The sequence below is a fragment of the Hippopotamus amphibius genome, chromosome 2 (genome assembly GCF_030028045.1).
Source record: "Hippopotamus amphibius kiboko isolate mHipAmp2 chromosome 2, mHipAmp2.hap2, whole genome shotgun sequence".
NCBI classification, from domain to species: domain Eukaryota; kingdom Metazoa; phylum Chordata; class Mammalia; order Artiodactyla; family Hippopotamidae; genus Hippopotamus; species Hippopotamus amphibius.
In genome coordinates this window covers 110,295,392-110,313,766 of record NC_080187.1, presented here as the reverse complement: position 1 = coordinate 110,313,766, position 18,375 = coordinate 110,295,392, and the positions used below count along the sequence as shown (strand labels likewise).

At 50.1% G+C, this 18,375-nt stretch overlaps 1 protein-coding gene across 1 annotated transcript in view; it reads right to left on the bottom strand.

Annotated features, from left to right (window-relative positions):
• Positions 1-783: 783 nt before the first annotated feature.
• The window catches only part of ROR2 (receptor tyrosine kinase like orphan receptor 2), a 227,147-nt gene continuing 209,555 nt past the window's right edge, over positions 784-18,375 (bottom strand). The window contains exons 5-9 of the mRNA XM_057725268.1: positions 13,452-13,579; positions 9,544-9,858; positions 8,101-8,346; positions 4,681-4,883; positions 784-3,264 (exon numbers count right to left, since the gene is read on the bottom strand). Coding sequence (XP_057581251.1) covers positions 1,819-3,264; positions 4,681-4,883; positions 8,101-8,346; positions 9,544-9,858; positions 13,452-13,579 — 2,338 coding nt within the window. The 3' untranslated portion in view covers positions 784-1,818. The remainder of the gene's footprint in view (positions 3,265-4,680; positions 4,884-8,100; positions 8,347-9,543; positions 9,859-13,451; positions 13,580-18,375) is intronic.

Genomic DNA, 18,375 nt, shown 5'->3' with positions numbered 1-18,375 from the left:
TTCAGCATCGGGACCTTCTGGGCACTTGTTAGAAATGCACTTTCGTGGCCCCACCCGGACTTGCCTGGAAGTGGGGAGCGCGGTGCTCATTTTGTAACCAGCCCGGTAAGATGTTCTGATGCAGGCTGAAGGACCACTGCCTGCGGGTGTGAAGCGAATTCCTAGCTGGGTCTCACCTGGCACAGGGTTGAGGATCTACTCCAGCGGACATGGTAACCCATGCAGGCCATGCTGGGGGAAGGGGACCCACCCGGGGAGCAGCAGGGGCCCTTGGCTGGCCGGCAGAAGCATCTCCAGGCTTCACCCAGCCCCTCCCCTGACCGGAAGCCCTGGAGCCACTGACCCCACAGGTGACCCTGGCCCAGGGGCACCTGGACTCAGCTGGCCGTGCTGCCAACCGACTAGGGAACTCACGCAGCTTTGGGCAGGTGGTGAAGGAGGCCCAATCTCCCTCACCGTCTTCCTCCCCTGCTCCAAGGCCTTGGGAAGTGCCAGGCTCCGGGTCTAAAAATGGCAGGGTCTCTGGGACGTCAGGAGGAGAGAGGTTTAAAACCAAAGACCGTTTTCACATCACAGTTAATCCCCGCCACAGACCTCACCGAGAAAAGCAATGCGACTTGTTTCCAACATTTATCTGCCAGTGTATAGTATATCCACATTCAAGTGGAGTCGCTGAACCTGACAGGCCCCCTGACCCTCAGCCCAAATCATCACCGTTTGGCGTCTCTGTCATCCAGCACCTCTCGCTGCCTGACGTCCTCACAACCTGCAGAGAGCCGACCAAACCTTCTGTTTCACTTTATTGGATACACCAGGTGTGGGAGTTACAAGTGTGCTCTATCCCGTGTGTCGGATGCAATGTGCCTGCGGGCCTTCCCTCACAGGAGCTCTGAAATGAACGGACCTCGCTTACATATGGTACAAACACAAGCAAACCAAAATACAATCAGGTGGCATCCCAACGAGGGTAACGTAAACAGTTAAATTACGAAGTCATTATTTTAAGCTCAAAATACTTCAATGAAAATGGCATACAAAAACCATATAAATTACATTTAAGCTCTGTACAGGATTCTAAAAAAAAAAATAACAATACTGTGCTCTGTACAATATTGCTTCCTTTGTAACATTCCAAACCCCCAAAACACTTTCCCTTGAATTCCAGAAAACTGGGCAAAATACACATGCAGGATAATTAAAATCATTTCACAAAAATACAAAATCATGTGGGTTTCTTTTAAGGCACATTTCACTTTAATATGGAACTCCCATTCCAGGAGTCCCTTTCTCCTCAGACCCTACAGGCGGCAGGCGGTGGCGTCCTGTTCCCGCTAATCTTTGGTGGCTGAGGGGGGGACTGTAATGGTGGGGGTGGAGGGGCAGCAGAGAGAAAAGCAGCCTCTTCTATCCTCACCTGGCAGGCCAGTCGCTGGGCATCGCAAAGCCCGAGGTCCCACCTCACTGCCTTTTGCGGGCGTGCTTTCCCAATGTTTGGAAACATTCAATCCCTACGCGATATGGAGGGAAGACGCCACCTCATTTCCTTCAAAGCACAGGCACTGCTCACGGCCCATTGACCTCCAGGGACATGCAGGTGGCACTGGGGGTCACCACGCGTCCTGCGGGTTACCACCCCTGCCTGGTCAGGAGCCACTGGCTACAGGACCCTCCAGCCAAGCAGGTGGCCACAGCGCTGCTCTGTGCGCGGGAGGACGACAGAGGAAGACTTCACACAGGGAGACTGCACTCCAGCCTACTGGTGCTCGGGACGTGCTCCTCTCGGAGGCCCAAGTCTTCCCCTCCGGGGCCCCGAGGCCCTCAGGCTTCCAGCTGGACCTCAGCCTCGTCCATCTGCAGGGTGTCATTGTCTCCCAGCAGCTCGGTCTCAGGGACAGAGCCGTCCTCCTCCTCCTCTGCTTCCTGCACGGGGCTCTGGACCACATCTTCCGGGACATTCTGCGTGTCCTCGGTGCCCTCCGAGAGCAGGGCTGCCCTGTCCGCCACAGACGTGTTGGAGGGTGCGGTGGTGACGTACCCCGTGCTGGTGGAGCCGCTGCCGCTGTGGTGGGACCCGGGCTTGGGGACCATCTGGGCGGGCACCTGCTGGGGGGCCATCTGCATCGGGATCTGGACCGGGTAAAAGTTGGGCAGGTAGGCCCCGTAGGCCGGCACCGGCTGGTACCCGTTGACGGGGATGTAGAGCTGGGGAGGGGGCACCATGGGTCTCATCTGGCCCTTCATGGGGATGAACTGGGGCTGCGGGAAGGGCTGGGCCTTCTGCTTGGGGCCCGCGTAGCGGGCGTTGCTGACGTTGCTGACGGGGCTGGTGCTCAGGGAGCTGGTCTGCGTGGCGTTGCTGGCGCCGGAGGTCTGCGCCGAGCTGTTGTAGGTGGACAGGTTGCCCCAGGCCCGCAGCCGGCTGTGGATGTCCTTGAAGCGGGGCCGCCGGCTGGGGAACTCGTGCCAGCACTCGATCATCAGCGCGTACACCCAGGCGGGGCAGTCGTCGGGGCAGGGCAGCACCTGCCGGTTCCGGACCATCTCCACCACGTCCTGGTTGGAGTGGCCGCAGTAGGGCTGCAGGCCGTAGCTGAACACCTCCCACAGAACCACGCCGTAGGCCCAGATGTCCGAGTCCACGGTGAACTTGCCGTACATGATGGCCTCGGGGGACATCCAGCGGATGGGCAGCAGGGCGCTGCCGGTCAGCTTGTAGTAGTCGGCGGAGTACACCTCGCGGAACAGCCCCAAGTCCGAGATCTTCACGGTCAGCTTATCGTACACGAGGACGTTGCGGGTGGCCAGGTCCTTGTGGACCACGTGGTGGCTGGATAGGTACTCCATGCCCGCGGCGATCTGCGCCACCACGTGCACGAAGTCGGGGGGCTCCAGGGCAGACTTCACCGTGCGGTCGTCGTCCGTGCTGCCCACGTCCGAGTGCGGCGAGCGCATGACCAGGAACTCGTGGAGGTCGCCGTGCGAGCAGTAGCTGAAGACCATGCTGAGGGGCTGATCCTTGGTCACCACGCCCAGCAGGCAGACGATGTTGGGGTGCTGCAGCCGCGCCCGCAGCAGGGCCTCGTGCCGGAACTCCTCCCGGAGCGGCCCCTCCGCTTTGTCCTTCAGGGTCTTGATGGCCACGGCCTGGGTCTGCTCGCCCGGCGCCGGGCCGAACAGGTGGCCTTTGTAAACCTTCCCGAAGCGGTCCTCCCCGAGCTCCTCCATGAACCTCACCGTGGACAAGCTGATCTCCTTGAGCTTGGCCTGCCAAGAAGAAAAGCTCCAGTGAAACATTTTTGCCATCCAGACAGGAGAAGGCAAAGCCAGGCAGCTGGTAGGGGATTGGGGGGGTGGGGGGGGTAGTCCTAGAGCCACCCCCAGCCCGAGCTTGCAGAGGACGCACCAGTCCTGCCCGGCCCAGGCTCAGCCTGACCTGCACACTGCTCTCTGCTCTTAAACGTGTTCTGATGCCATGAGGCTGCCTGAAACCTACAACGGGTCCCAACCAGGCTGCAAGATGCCCCCACCCCGAGATATCACTGCAGACGGTGTGCGTGTGCACCCCTGCTTACACACACTCACCCCAGCCATGCTGAGCTCCAGCTGCCCCAGGTCACCCTCCCAGCTGTGTCCCCCACTTAGGGCCTTTCCTGCTGCTCCCTGCTCTGTTCCCACCGACAGACCCAGCCACCACTGTTCATCACAGCAAGATGCAATGTCTGTCTCTCCTGAACCCCGAGGGGTGCTTCCCGTGATCTGAGTCATCTTTAGAGTCCAGGCCAGCTGCTCTCCAGATGCGCCTCAAAGGGCCCGTCTTACGGCTGCCTCCTGATTAGATTCTCCATCAGATGCCTCTTGACAGAAGCACCACACAGGGGAAATGGATCCGAACTTTGCATCTCTCAGCCTCTACAACTTCCTGCTCCTTCTGCGTGCCTGGCCCCTGTCCTCAGAGGCTCTCTGAACCCAGGGGAATCCGTGTCCTTGCCTGCCAGCTCCCCAGCCCCTGCAAACACTCAGTGACTCCTGGCTACGGGCTGAATGAGTCCACCCTCTCCCGTTTCAAAGCCCAGATGGAAATGATTTTCCCCTAAAACTTGCAAGTAATGTCAACGCCCCTTCATGGAAGCTGGGTGGGCTGGGAGAGACCTTCTCCTGTGCTATACATTTCAGTGTGTTCTCCCCATCCTAAGAACTCAGGGTGGGGGTGGCCTGTCCGCCTATCTCCACTGCAGGACTGACGCTCTGTCCTTCCCTGAAAAACAAAACAAAGCAAAACCAACCCAACCCCAAACTGACCAGAAAACAGGTCCTCATCCCTTAAAAATACCATATTGACCCTCAAGTGGTGGGGGCAATCTGATCCCTTCTTTTGTGTGTCCTCCTCTGGGTACAGCTGAAGCACAGCAGAGTAAGGACAGCTCATTCAGGCCCATGCTAAAAGGGCTGGTCTCCGTCGAGGGAGAACAGTGAATTCTAAACACACCTACCATATCCTCCCTAAGGATACAAACGTCCTGGTATATATTTTAGAGAAGAAACGGCAAAATGAAGGATGGTTTAAAAAAATCATGTGTTGTGTATCAAGCAAATTAAGAAACCTAGTATTGGGGGTAACCAATCTCCAGGTAGAGGTTAAGCCTGGGGGAGCTGCCTCGTTAAACACGTGCGCACAGAGACCTGCTTGTGCTGGTTGATGAGAGGCATTTCCACGTCCTGGCTGGGTGAGGCCATCAGCTGCCGCCGCTGTGGTGTGGAGGCGGAAGCCTTCTGTTTATTCCGGCACATGCAGACCAGGAAGAAAAGGCACGCGATGACCAGGGGAATGGCAATGCTCGGAACCAAGATGTACAGAATTCCCATCCTGCTGCTGTCTTGGGGACCTATGAACAGCAAGGCATTCGTGATTTTTCTGAAAACACCCCTCTTTTCAACTCAAAGTTCTCCACCAGCTCACTCCCACCTCCAACTAAAATATTCAAGCACAAGGAGATAATCAGGTAAGTTGCACAAAATTGTAACCGATGAAATTGTACAAAATTGTAAACCGAACCTCAAAAAAGGTAATGTACCCCAAAATACACATCCCGGTAAACACTTGTGAGACATAATCTAGGACTGCCCACCACAGAAACAAATCAGAAAACAGAGCTCAAAAAATAAATGAACTCGAAAGGTCTTACAGTAGCCATCACCACCACAACTGCGTCCCTTCCTAATCTGAATACCATTGGAAATAGGTGCTCTGACTTTTCATCTTTACTAAACTCAACGAAACACGTTGGACATGCTTGTCCTGAGTGAAGGAAACTGGAACCCGGGATTAGAAATGACCCGTTTCTTCATTCAGCATTTTAGATTTTTCCACATTTTTGTACAATGAACACATATTCTTTTCAGAAAATAATTAAACACACATTTGATTTAAATGAGCACTAGTAGCCCATGAGTGAGACCCAACAATATGCAGCAGGGGCACAAGAATTCTTGAAAAACAATGGTAAAATGTACTGTCTGAAGCTTCCAGCTGTTCCTTCCCTTTTCTCCATGGTGGAGAGCAACGCTCTGTCTCCCCCTACCGGATTGACTGAAAAGCACAGAGGGCCCCGGGCTGCAGGGCTGAAGCACCGCCAGGCACCCAGTGGGCAGTGCTGCCCTTTGAGGGAGAGTTGGGGCTTCTGCTCTGTGATGTGGAAGGACCCCCTCCCCGCCCCCCAACAATTTTCACCTTAACCTTGTGAATAATTACATGGGACTTGGGCCTCCCTATGACCGATGGGTAATGAGCTTCCCATCTGAAAGCAAACAAGTGATTTCCGGTCCATGTGGTCCCCAAAAGAGCTAATTCAGTTCTGAAAATCACCACTATCACCACTGTAGTAAAGAAGCCTTCTCCCAAACCCAGTCTTGCCCCCCAGCCTCCAAAAGAAGACAGAAATCAAATCCAACCACACACACAACTCTCCTGGCCCCACTCTGGAGGAAGATATTCTAGAAGCCTCAGGGGTGGTGGAGATTCTGGGTCATTTTTCATGATTAGGGCTACGGGGAGATTCCAGGACCCTCAGGCCAAGGTGAGAGATGTGAGCACCATCCATAGGTTTTAACAACCATTAATGTATCATTTCCTTTAAAAAATCTCCAACAGAACACGTTTATTAATAATTATAACATTAGAGAAAAGTGAATGTTCCTAATAACTAATTTCAACAAAGGCTATACTATTGTTAATAGGTTGGTATTCACTTAATTTTTTATGTATGTATTTACGTTGAACATGAAATAACCAATATTCAACTAATTTGACATACAGAAGCAGCAGTTTCATAGAATTTTTAAAAATAGAATTTTAAATGGAATCATATCATCCGTGTTTTCCTGCTACTGGTTTTGTGGCAGAATAATATATCTCAGGCCACGTTTCTCACAGAACAGACAGCGCCAAGCACTCTTCAAGAGCTGCACACTGTCCCATGGTACGGATGTACTTCAATCATCATCCAATCCCCCACTGGTAAACAATTACTGTCACTTAGCTGTTAAAAGTGATTCTGCAACAAATATTCTTGCATTTCTGCCCTTTAAGTGCAAATATTTCTTCAATATAAGATTCCTGTGGCATTGCCGTGTTGAAGGACATACATATTTTTCTTTATGATTTATTTTTAAGTACAAAAATAACTGCTCATTGTAAAAACATCTGATGTTTTAACATATCTGTAGGTCATGGGAAATCACTGCCAGAAGTGTGATTTTATCTTCGCAAACTTCTTCCATGAAATGTAGGTGCATATGTGTGCTGTCACGTACCCTTCACTCATCTTGTTTCTTTCATCAGAAAGAAAGAAAGGAAGGAAGGAACAAAGAAAGAAAGGAAGGAGAGGGAGGAAGGGAGGAAGGAAAGAGAGAGAAAGGAAAAGAAAGAAAAAGAAAGAAAGAAAGGAAGGAAGAAAGGAAGAAAGGAAGGAGAGGGAGGAAGGAAGGAAGGAAGGAAGGAGAGGGAGGAAGGAAGGAAGGAGAGAGAGAGAAAGGAAAAGAAAAAGAAAGAAAGAAAGAAAGAAAGAAAGAAAGAAAGAAAGAGAAAGAAAGAAAGAAAAGAAAGAAAGAGAAAGAAAGAAAAAGAAAGAAAGAAAGAAAAAGAAAGAAAGGAAGGAAGAAAGAAAGTAGAAGAAAGAAAGAAAAGTAAAAGAAGGAGGGAGAGAGGGAGGGGGTGGAGGGAGGGAGAGAAAAGGGAAGGGAGGGAGAGGAGGAGGAGGAAGAGGAGGAGAGAGAGAGAGAAGCAGAGTGACAGAGAGAAAGACAGAAAGAAAGAGAAACCCAAGAGACATAACACAGCTATTGCCCTATAACTTGCTTCTTTCCCTTAACGGGTTAGCAGGAACATCCTTCCTTGCAGGAAATTTTTTAAGACAACTGTAGCATTCCATAGAGTCTGTACACTATAATCTAACTATCAACATTTTCATTCTTAAAATTTATTCCTGCACAGAGATAATGATGTCTGTGAAATCTGCAACCATGAACTACACTCTTCTCCTAGTCACAATTTAAAAGAGAAACTGCAGGGAAGGCAGTTAAGAGATTTACGTTCCGTTTTCCCCTCCCTCTGCTAAGTCTACGTGTAGAAGCTGAGCAGAGTGGGAGGCGCGGGGGCGGCAGCAGGAGGCGTCCTGCCCCAACTACCGATGCTGGTCTGAGAAGCTGGTTGGGACTGCAGTGGGAAGCCTTTCCACTCACAGCAGGAAATGCGTGACAATGTTCATCGAGAAACAAGATGCCAACGTGAACATCCCAGGAGCACACGTGGAAAGAGAGCTGACAGAAGGGTCCCCAAATGTAAACAGTAGTCTCTGCTGCGTGGTGAAATTAGAGGTGATTTACACATTCTTCTTTAGACTTTTCTATAATTTAAAATGTCCTGTAATGAACAGATATTACTTTTACAACCAGCAACCGCCTTATTTAAAACAAATAATCAGGGTGGTGAAACAGGGTGGGACGGGGAAGGGGGCGCCCAGGGCTTTCAGCCTCCTGATCCCACGTCATCACAAAGTACATCCCACAGTCAACACTTTAAAAAAAAAAAAAGGGAATACATACTACAAGAGGGTAGGTCACACAGTTCCCTGCGTACGTTTTTATTCTGCGTGAAGCACCAGGGGCCTTCCATCTGCCCTCCAGGGTTCCGGCAGTAGGCATGCCCCCCTGCGAGCTCGGGGAAGTCGGCGCTGGTCAGGTGGTGGCTGTGGGGGCGCTGCAGGGCCCATGGCTGGCACTGGTGCCCCGACCTGGTGGTGCTCGCGGTGCCTCTGTAATCCGTGCCCGAGCCGTTGTAGCACTGATGGTCTGAGAGAGAAGACGGGTCAGGAGGCCCGACACTTAAAGAGGAAGCCGCCCTCCTCTGGGGGCCCGGGGAGCACCCTTCGTCAACTCTTCCAAAAAGGAACAACAAAACCACTTGGCCTGCGTGCACCCAAACTGGAACTTCCGGAGGACCAAAGGATTGGACATACCTTCCAAGAAAAGCAGCACTAAAAGTAACGAGTAAATACAGCCCCAAGCCCACAAATGGAGTGGGTGGGCACACCCGAGACATATATGGGGGGAAAAACTGATCAGAAGTTATTCTGTGGCCCTGAAACACTTCTGAACTCACCAGGCACCCCCATTCCACAGTGACGATGTCAACCCAACCGCACGTTCACTTGTACTAGGAGCAAACCCAAACTACGCAGGAGGGAAGAGAAACTTCCAGGCCTGACCCCCAGCCTCAGGGAGGGGTTGGCTCAGCCTCCTGTGAGCAGAGCCCCCAGGCTCCCTCCACTCCCGGGAGGAGACCCAGGGCCTCTCTGAGCCACACCTGGGGTGTGTGTTTGTTGAACACTGATTACACTGGGCTTGCCGTGTGCAGGCCCTGTTCTAAGAACTTGCTAAAACACTAACGCATTTAATCTTCATTCCAGCTCCTGAAGTTACTAGTTATGATCCCCATGTAACATGAGGAAACTGGTATTTAAGCAACTTGCCCGAGGTCCCGTGGAGTCAGCCCCACAGCCAGGATTTGGACAGTGCCGTGGGTCTGGAGGCTGACCGTCCTGGTAAGGAGTCCTGCCGCCCTGGGGAACCCCAGCCTCGCCAAGCCTGGGAGGGAGGCTTCCTCTTCTCTGGGTTCCCCCCACCCCCTTCAGGGAGGGCCACAATTCCTGACACAGTCAGCACTGAGAGAGGCTTGTGCATCACAAGGCAGGCTTGGAAGCAGGCCCTGCCTCCCCCAGGGCTCCCCACATCCTTGGCAGCGGACACAGAGAGTCCTCCCATCTTAGAGAGGCCAAGTCTGCGGCTCATCGGGTAGAGTGACTTACTGGGGGCCCAGGGACAGGCAGGGCCAGGAGGGCTGTGTGCCTGCAACTGGATGAGGGCGAGTCCCCAACCCCGCAACGGCCCTGCCAGGATGGGGCCGGTCTGTAAGACATCCCCGGATGAAACGGGGTCCCCAGGCTCGAAGAGACAGGGCGCGGGCCCCAGGGGCGGGCACGGACTCACAGCGGCCCAGCCGCTCCGCCGGGATGCCGATGCGCATGCAGTTGGCGGCGTCGGGGCTCTCGGGCACCGGCAGAGCCTCGCACTTGGGCAGCTGCAGCCGCATGAGGATGAGCGGGTTGGAGCGCGCGATCGTGTACTCCTGGCGGCACAGGTCGCTCTCCAGCACCTCGCACTCGTCACGGCACAGCTCGCGCGGCTTGGGCACCCGGGAGCGCGCGTCGCACAGCGGGAACACGAAGTGGCAGAAGGACGGGATGGCGAACTGCGAGCACTGGTCCGACAGGTGCGTGGAGGTGCCGATCATGGTGAAGGCGGCTGCGGAGGCGTCGAGGGGGGCGTTAGGTTGGGGTGGGCCCGATCCCCATCTCTCATCCGTGCCCCGCCGCCGCCCCCCGCCCCGCCCCCTAGCGCTTTGCTTTGTCTTCTGCCAGTCCCGAGAGACTCTCACAAGAGCAGGGCCCCAGGGAGCCAATGGGCCGCCCAGATTTGCGCCTGACACAGAAGGTCCCTGGTCCTGGGGCTTCACTTAGAAACATCAAAAGCGAGAGACAAGAAAGAAGAAAAATTAGGCCCCAGATCTCATCCACCTAAATGCTACTTTCATGACAGGGAGGTTCTGCTGTCAGACCCAAAGCCACTTCCTAAGGTCGTGCTATGAACTGGCTCTGCAAGCACATGGCAGTAGGTTAAGCCGTGGGCTGAGTGGCTTCTAGAAGGAGAGCCTTGGTCTTCCTGACATCTTGGGGCCTGTGAACAGAGAGGAGGCCTGGCCAGGGAGCGGATGACCCAGGGGATGGAGAAAGTGTGGCAGGAAGATGAACTACTGGCCCTGTGACAGGCAGCCCGAGGAGGAGTAAGATGACAGTGGGAGTGGGGGGAGCCAAGAAACTGCTGGGGAAGGTTCTGAGTGGGGGCAGGGCAGGGCTTTGTGGTAAAGGAGAGCAGAGAAGCAGGCAGCTGCAGGAGGGTCTGGAGCCAGGGTTGGCCGGCTTGCATTTTAGGGGCATGATGTCACAGGATGGAGCTTGATGGGAAGAATCTGACACCTGACATGGAGAAAGGAAGGGCTGGGAGCTGCAGAGACAGCGTCTGGGCAGGTGAGCAGGGGCAGAGTTGCCGGGGGCAGGAGGGAAGGTGCGCACTCCAGGGCCCTCTCCTTGGGGCTGGGCAGGCAGGGTTCAAAGGAAGGCGTCAGCAGCCCCACACCAGGAGGCCCACCTCACTTCGACCTGTGAAAGACCTGCCTATGAGGGTCTGATCTGGGACCTCTAGAGAAAGAGAGGCCCCTTTGCCTACACACCTTGCTGAGATGAGGAGGAAACCAGAGAGGTTGGAATTTAGTCCCTGGGACACTCCAGCTCCACCCATGACTTGTAGTGCTGTGCCCAGTGTGGCCAGCAGGTGGCGCTGCTGGCACCCATTTCTGCCCACCGACCCAGCAGGTACCCACGGCAGGCATTGGATAGATGAGCTGGCATGGGGGCCCCATTCTGGCCCTGCCCTGACACTTACTACAGGGTAGGCAGTCACTCAGTCCTTTCTGGCCCTGGGTCTTTATCTGCCAAGGGATTTGTTGAGGCCACACTTTGGGGAATAAAAGCCCACGTGGAGCCTATAAAATAGCACGTCAGGTGAATGGTCCCTGGGGTTCTGGTAACAGGCTGTCACCACGCACTGCACGCAGCGCTCCATAGTGTGCTGGTCACATCATCCTTAGTCCTCTGGTCCTTTCTGGACAATATTAAAATTGAGGAGCAGAGAGGTAAGAGGTTAAGGTGCAGAGTCTCTTGGGGTTGGCTGACAAACTAGGTTTGAACCCAGTTCAATCCCATCATGTGAGCCAGCAGCTGACTACCAGAAGGGTTGTTACCAGTATTGGCCTTGACCCCCAGGCAGGGAAAGACCTAAGAAAGCCAAACACAGCATTGTTCTTGGGCTACTGACTGACAGGATGTCATGGCTGACCCTTTTCGAATTTCTCCTCCCCCCAGCCCCAGAACCTATTGCATAGGGCTTATTTCTGAAAGGTGGTTCTAGGCACCAAGGAGGTCCAACAACTCATGTCTTCGCTCTTGTTTACACCCAGAACATCACTCTGATGGTTCTGGGGCCCATTCTTGGGAAGCTTCCAGAGTCCCTGGAACTAGTTCCAACAAGCGCGTTCTCCGAACAGACCATCTCCACAACCAACGTGGTCTCTAAACCACAAGTCAGTCAGTCTAGAGCAACTTCACATTCATTTTTTCAAAAATACACAAATCTAGAGAACCCTCATTCTAAACTGGTACCTAAAAATTGCTACAAAAGTGAGTCTGCTCAGGCATCTGATTTGTTAGTCCTTTAAACAATTCCTGAAGAAATAATTGAGAGAGAGTCTTGTGCCTTGAATCAGTGTTTGCCAATTAGTGGGACATGAAATTAATTCTGGAGTCTGCGGGTAGCATTTTAAAAGATGATTACAACAGAGCAGAGGATGTCAGAGTGCATGGTTCGCATTAAGGCTGGAACCAACCTTTTTCTTTAATAAAATAAAACTGAAGAGAAAAATCAAGGTGCACTGCCTTTGTTAAGGGCGAATGTTGCTTCCTGTAACCCACTTCAGGTCTCTGAAGCTTATGTATATGTGTACTAAGTCACAAGGTAAAGCATACGTTTCATTTGATACTATATGTTGTGGTCAGAAAGTTTGAGAAGTGCTGCTTCAAATGGCAAGAAGAAGCTTTTCCAATGAGAGACACCAACAGTTTCAAAACATTCTCCCATTGGACCAAGATAGCACCTTCCAAGATCTCCAGGTCCCATTACTGCCCTTCCATTTCACAATGGACACCTGGCCCTGTCCTCAGGAGACTCTGGAACCATGGGCCAGGCAGGCCCCTTTGTGACCATGACCTTAGACCCTCCAGACCGTGGGTGAAAAATGAAGCCAGGGTTGATCTGAACTTAGAAGGACATTCAGTGACACCTATGAGAGTTTCTACCTGGGGTCTTCCTTTGTGCCCTTACCAAGGCAGTGCTTTTGCAGCCCCTCTGCAATCCCCCCAGAATCTCCAGGAGCCCCACGTCAGAGTTCGGCCAGGGTCAAGAACCACTGTGCAGAGAACCTAGTTCAACTGGGACACCTGCCATCTTCACAAGATTCTCCTTGTTCCTTACAGAGTCTGGAGAGAAAACGTGTGGGTTTGTGGGGAGAGCAGAGACAGGAGGAGGAGGGCTCTCGGGGCCTCGGTCTAACTGGTTTTCTCACTTCTCCAGGAGTTTCCCGCAGGAAGTCCTTGACATCAACATGAGAACTAACAGCCAATAAGAGACGGTGACAGAGAATGAGTAGCTTCACTCCTAAATGATCTGCTCCATTTCTCACATGGTGGAGCAGGTACCTGAAGACCTGATGTGCCTGGAAACCAAGGGCCAGCGGGGGTCTGAGTTCACTCCAGTGTCCCCAGGGCACAACTGACGGCCTGCAACCTGTCCCCGATCAGGCTCAAGTACCTTTTAACCAAGCATAACTCTGAGAATGCACAAGAGTCAGGAAAAGCAGAACCAAGAGTGAATGTTGCAGGTGCTGGCCTGGCCAGGCAGTGAGGCCAAGAGAACGCAGGGCTCTGGACCCACACGGCTGACCTAAATCAGTGCGTTGGTACACTCTAAGCAGACCGCACTTACTGATCTGCACGTACAAATGGGAACATTTTAAGAATAAACCGCGGTGGTAATTGCAACTGTTTCTGAAAAAGGCCTCTTTCTCTTACAGGAGACAGGGCACAGGGACTCGCTGTCCAAGGTCATGACCAACAAAACACAAAAGTGGGACTGAAAACACACCAGTGGGACTGAAAACACACCAGTGCGGTGACAGGAGGCTGCACGCATGCTCACTGTCTCAGAACAAAGGTCTGTGCTTCTACCTGTGATTCGGTTTTCAATCTCCCCCTGCATCTGGAGCGAGTCCACGTAAATGGTCCGGTTCCCGATGAAACGTGCACAGGCGATTCCCCGGTAAGGCTGGCAGAATCCATCCTCGTGGTAGTCGTCTCTGGTAAAAACACACAGTCTGTAAGTGCACTGCAAGGTGTCAAATATCCCCGATGGTTTTTTTTTTAAATTCAGCATCTAGTGATCTAGCCATCTTGTCCCTTGGCATTTACCCAAATGAACTGACAACTTCTGTCCACACAAAAACCTGTACATGGGTGTTTATAGCAGCTTAATCCAAAACTGCCAAAACTTGGAAGCAACCAAAATGTCCACAGTGAATGGATAAACTGTAGTACAATGTAATGTTACTCAGCACTAAAAGGAAATGAGCTACCAAGAAAAGACATGAAAAGACATGGAGGAAACTTAAATGCACATTACTAAGTGAAAGAAGCCAGTCTGAAAAGGCTGCATGCAGACTTTATGATCCCAACGCTATGACATTCTAGAAAAAGCAAAATTATGGAGCAGTAAAAAGATCAGTGAATGCTAAAGGGGGCGGGGCTGGTGAATAGGAGAAAGGAGATTTTTAGGGCAGTGAAACTACTCTACACAGTACCATAATGATGGATACGTGGCATTACACGTGTGCAAACCCAGAGGATACGCAACACCAAGAGAGAACCCTATTTTTAGTTTTTTAAGGAACCTCCATACTGTTTTCCAGTGGCTGTATCAATTTATATTCCCACCAACAGTGAAAGAGGTTTCCCTTTTCTCCACACCCTCTCCAGCATTTATTGTTTCTAGATTTTTTTTTTGATGATGGCAATTCTGACTAGTGTGAGGTGATACCTCATTGTGGTTTTGATTTGCATTTCTCTAATGATTAGTGATGCTGAGCATCTTTTCTTGTGTGTGTTGGCCATCTGTATGTCTTCCTTGGAGAAATGTCTACTTAGGTCTTCCACCCATTTTGGGATTGGGTTGTTTTGTTTTTTGATACTGAGCTTCATAAGCTGCTTGTATATTTTGGAGAGTAATCCTTTGTCAGTTGCTTCATTTACAAATATTTTCTCCCATTCTGAGGGCTGTCTTTTTGTCATGTTTATAGTTTCCTTTGCTGTGCGGAAGCTTTTAAGTTTCATTAGTTCCCATTTGTTTATTTTTGTTTTTATTTCCATTATTCTGGGAGGTGGGACAAAAAGGATCTTGCTATGGTTTATGTTATAGAGTGTTCTACCTATGTTTTCCTCTAGAGTAGAAATAAAACTACCATATGACCCAGCAATTCCACTACTGGGCATATACCCTGAGAAAACCATAATTCAAAAAGATACATGTACCACAATATTCATTGCAGCACTATTTACAATAGCCAGGTCATGGAAGCAACCTAAATGTTCATCGACAGATAAATGGATAAAGGAGATGTGGCACATATGTACAATGGAATATTACTCAGCCATAAAAAGGAATGAAATTGAGTTATTTATAGTGAGGTGGATGGATCTAGAGTCTGTCATACAGAGTGAAGTAAGCCAGGGGAGAAAAACAAATACTGTATGCTAACGCATATATATGGAATCCAGAAAAACGGTACTGATGAACCTAGTGGCAGGGCAGGAATAGAGATGCAGACGTAGAGAATGGATTTGAGGACTCAGGGAATGGACTTGAGGACTCGGGGAAGCTGGGACAAAGTGAGAAAGTAGCATTGACATATACACACTACCAAATGTAAAACAGATAGCTAGTGGGAAGCTGCTGCACAGCACAGAGAGATCAGTTCGATGTTTTGTGACAACCTAGAAGGGTGGGATAGGAAGGGTGGGAGGGAGGCTCAAGAGGGAGGGGATATGGGGATATATGTATACATACAGCTGATTCACTTTGTTGTACAGTAGAAACTGGCACAATATTGTAAAGCAATTATACTCCAATAAAGACAAAAAAAAAAAAAAAAAGAGTGAACCCTCCTGTAAACTAAAGACTTCAGCTAATAATAATGTATCAACATTGGTTCCCAAACTATAACAAACGCACCATGTTACTGACAGGAGAAGCTGTATGTCTGGATGTGGGGAGTGGGCACATGAGATCTCTCTTTACTTTCTGTTCAGTTTTTCCGTAAACCTAACATTGCTCTAAAATATAAAGTCTATTAACTTAAAAAAAAAAATCCAGCATCTTTAAGGTGGTGAGGGCAGGGGGGCTGGAACCAAGGAAGGACTGGCTGAGTATGGACGATGGATTAAAATTGTGAAATGTACACACGGGTGCGTACATGCTGATGCCTATGTTTCATCTTAGTCTTAAACTCCATTAGAAACATTACACCTCTATTAACTTCTGTTGTTTGCAAGTAAGGCTTTTATGAAAATGATATTGATTCAGAAACCGTGTTCTACCATTAAACTGTAGGAGAGAATTCTCTGAAACAGAGAAAAGCAATGGAGAGGATTCCAAAAAGTCAGGCAAGGCCTCAAAGAGTTTGTACAGCAAGATGTGCTTATCTCACAGCAGAGGAGCAGTGACCTTGTCATTGCTCCACAGCGCAGACCACGTGTATAAATACGGGGGACAGAGGGAGACTCTCAAAAGCACAGCTCTCCCTCATGCCCTCGAGTCCGACCTCTTACTGCCCCCCCCCCCCGCCCCCCTGCCCCAGTCTGTAGGGAACAGCTTGCACATGTCCCTTTGGAGTCTGTGCTAAATTATTTTCGGTAAAACCTGTTAGTCCTGCCTTCAGCCGATAAGATCAGTCATTCTAAGCACATAATGCTCTCTAAAGTGGCCCTGAAGATGCTCAAAGGAGACAGTAAAAGTGGGCCAAAGCACATATATTAGGGCTGCCGCCTGCTGGGGAGCAAAGCAGGGGGGCCTGAGCTCCCAGGACAAGCTTTGGCAAGTGCCTCTGGCCTATAATGAAGTCATTTGTTTTCTAGCAAATCTGCAACCTGCCATAAGCCTAACACTTGTCATCCAGCCTACACTGATTTAGACCCTCCCCAAAGGAAATCTAGGTTGTGGCCAATTTCACCAAATGGACTTAAGAATCCCTAGCTTTCTCACAGACGTAAAATCTGGACGCTTATAACAGTGGAGACAAAGGGTCTGGTAGGACACAGTCTCTTCAGCCGCCTCTGGCTCTCTCCCTCTTTTGCTGTCTTCTCAGCCCCTGAAGGAAATCTCTTTTCCAAAGAAAAGAAATTGGAGCCATAAATAATCTGAAACAGGAGATTCTAGTGTCAAGGAGAGCTGGACGCCCTTTCTCTCAAGCGCACCGGCCATTATTTCTTTGGGTCAAGGATTCCTTAAATATCGTTTAAATAGGCACATGTGCTAACAATACACACCCAACCCACCCCTCTCTCACTCTTTGTGAGCTGGAGTTAACTGCTGATTAAACTAAAACCAGTGCCTACACTTGCCAAATACACAAACATAAGTGTACGTCAACACCGCCCCGGTGGGGGGGTGTGAGCTCCGTGTTGCCGTTTGCAGGCTAGGTTTAGGTCGCTGGCCTGCTGTGCCAGGAAAAGCATTAAAATGTGCATGTTCTCATTAACATCAACTATGCTAGGGTATAAGATTTGATTCAGTTAGTCCTTTGGGTGATCCCACAAGACCAAGCAATTTCTTTTCTCTGCCTCAAGGGCCAGGGACTAGAAAGCCTGGTCCCTCACTATGGGTTTCTTCCTGGCCACTGGTCAGGTGCCCACAGGACGCAGGGAGCAAAAAAGGTGCAGGCAAGACATACTGAGAAGGGATGCAAGGCCACCATATCCCATCCAGAGTTTACTCATCTCAGTGGGCTTCTAATCTGAGTTTTAGACAATGCCCCAAAACACAGGCAGAAGTGGTTGGACAACGGCATCTTTCAGGTTTCTGAATTTTGAGAAAACAAGCTGGAGTTACTTTTCAGTTTCAAACAGAATTATGTCTTATCTTTACTGGCATTGTTTGGGACCTCTGAAGAGTAACGGAGCTGGAGTACCTTTGTAAATCTGGTCACTCAGAGACTAAAGAAAAGAGCTGACACAGAAGCTGCCCTCTATAAAAATCCTTTAAACCACAGAAGTGAAACAAGCATGCTCAGCAAATCTCAGATCATCAGTGTGATAGAAACTCAGTTTTGGAAATCTCCTTCATTTCTAATGCTGCCAGGCACTAATAAACACAGATGAAAAAGAAACTTGTTTACCAAGGAGTTCATGGGAAAGGAGGAGAGAGAGAGAGAGAACTACAACATTGGGTAAAGAAAGCAAAGGGAAAGGTAGGAGATTGGGAGGAAACAGAAGGAGCTGTCATATTGTGATAGAAAGGGCTTTTTCACAAACAGCTGAGGAGATGGTGTGGCCAGTCAGCACCTTCCCTGCAGTGGTACCTGCTAAAAACAAAAATTGGTTTGAAGAAAAGCTTAGAAGAGTTCCTTGTTATATATGATGAATAACCTTTAAAGGCAAGTAGGCTCCTTTGAGGTTGAATGGTAATCTGTACCCAAACTCAAATGTCATTACACATTGTGCAGGAAGATAACTTTTTCCCCAAATAGTTTTTTTGTTAAAAGTGGTTAAACCATTTCATAATTGTCATTCTTATTATGAGAGGGTCTGCCTGCAATAAACTGTCTTCCTGTTCGAGTGAAGCAGATGAAGCAACATCTTGAACAAAAACTGATACTGAACTCCATAAGCTTCAGGTGACCTGCCAGTAATGTAAAAAGCTCCTGTAACAAAACACTCTTCAGAGGAAGGTAACAAAATCTAGAGTATAAACCACAATGTCTGGTGTAAATAAAAAATTATCAGGTGTGTGAAGAAACAGGAAAATATAGCCCATGGTCAAGAGAAATAAACCCAGATGGTAGACTTAGGAGACCAGGACTTTAAGGAACCATAAGTACAGTAA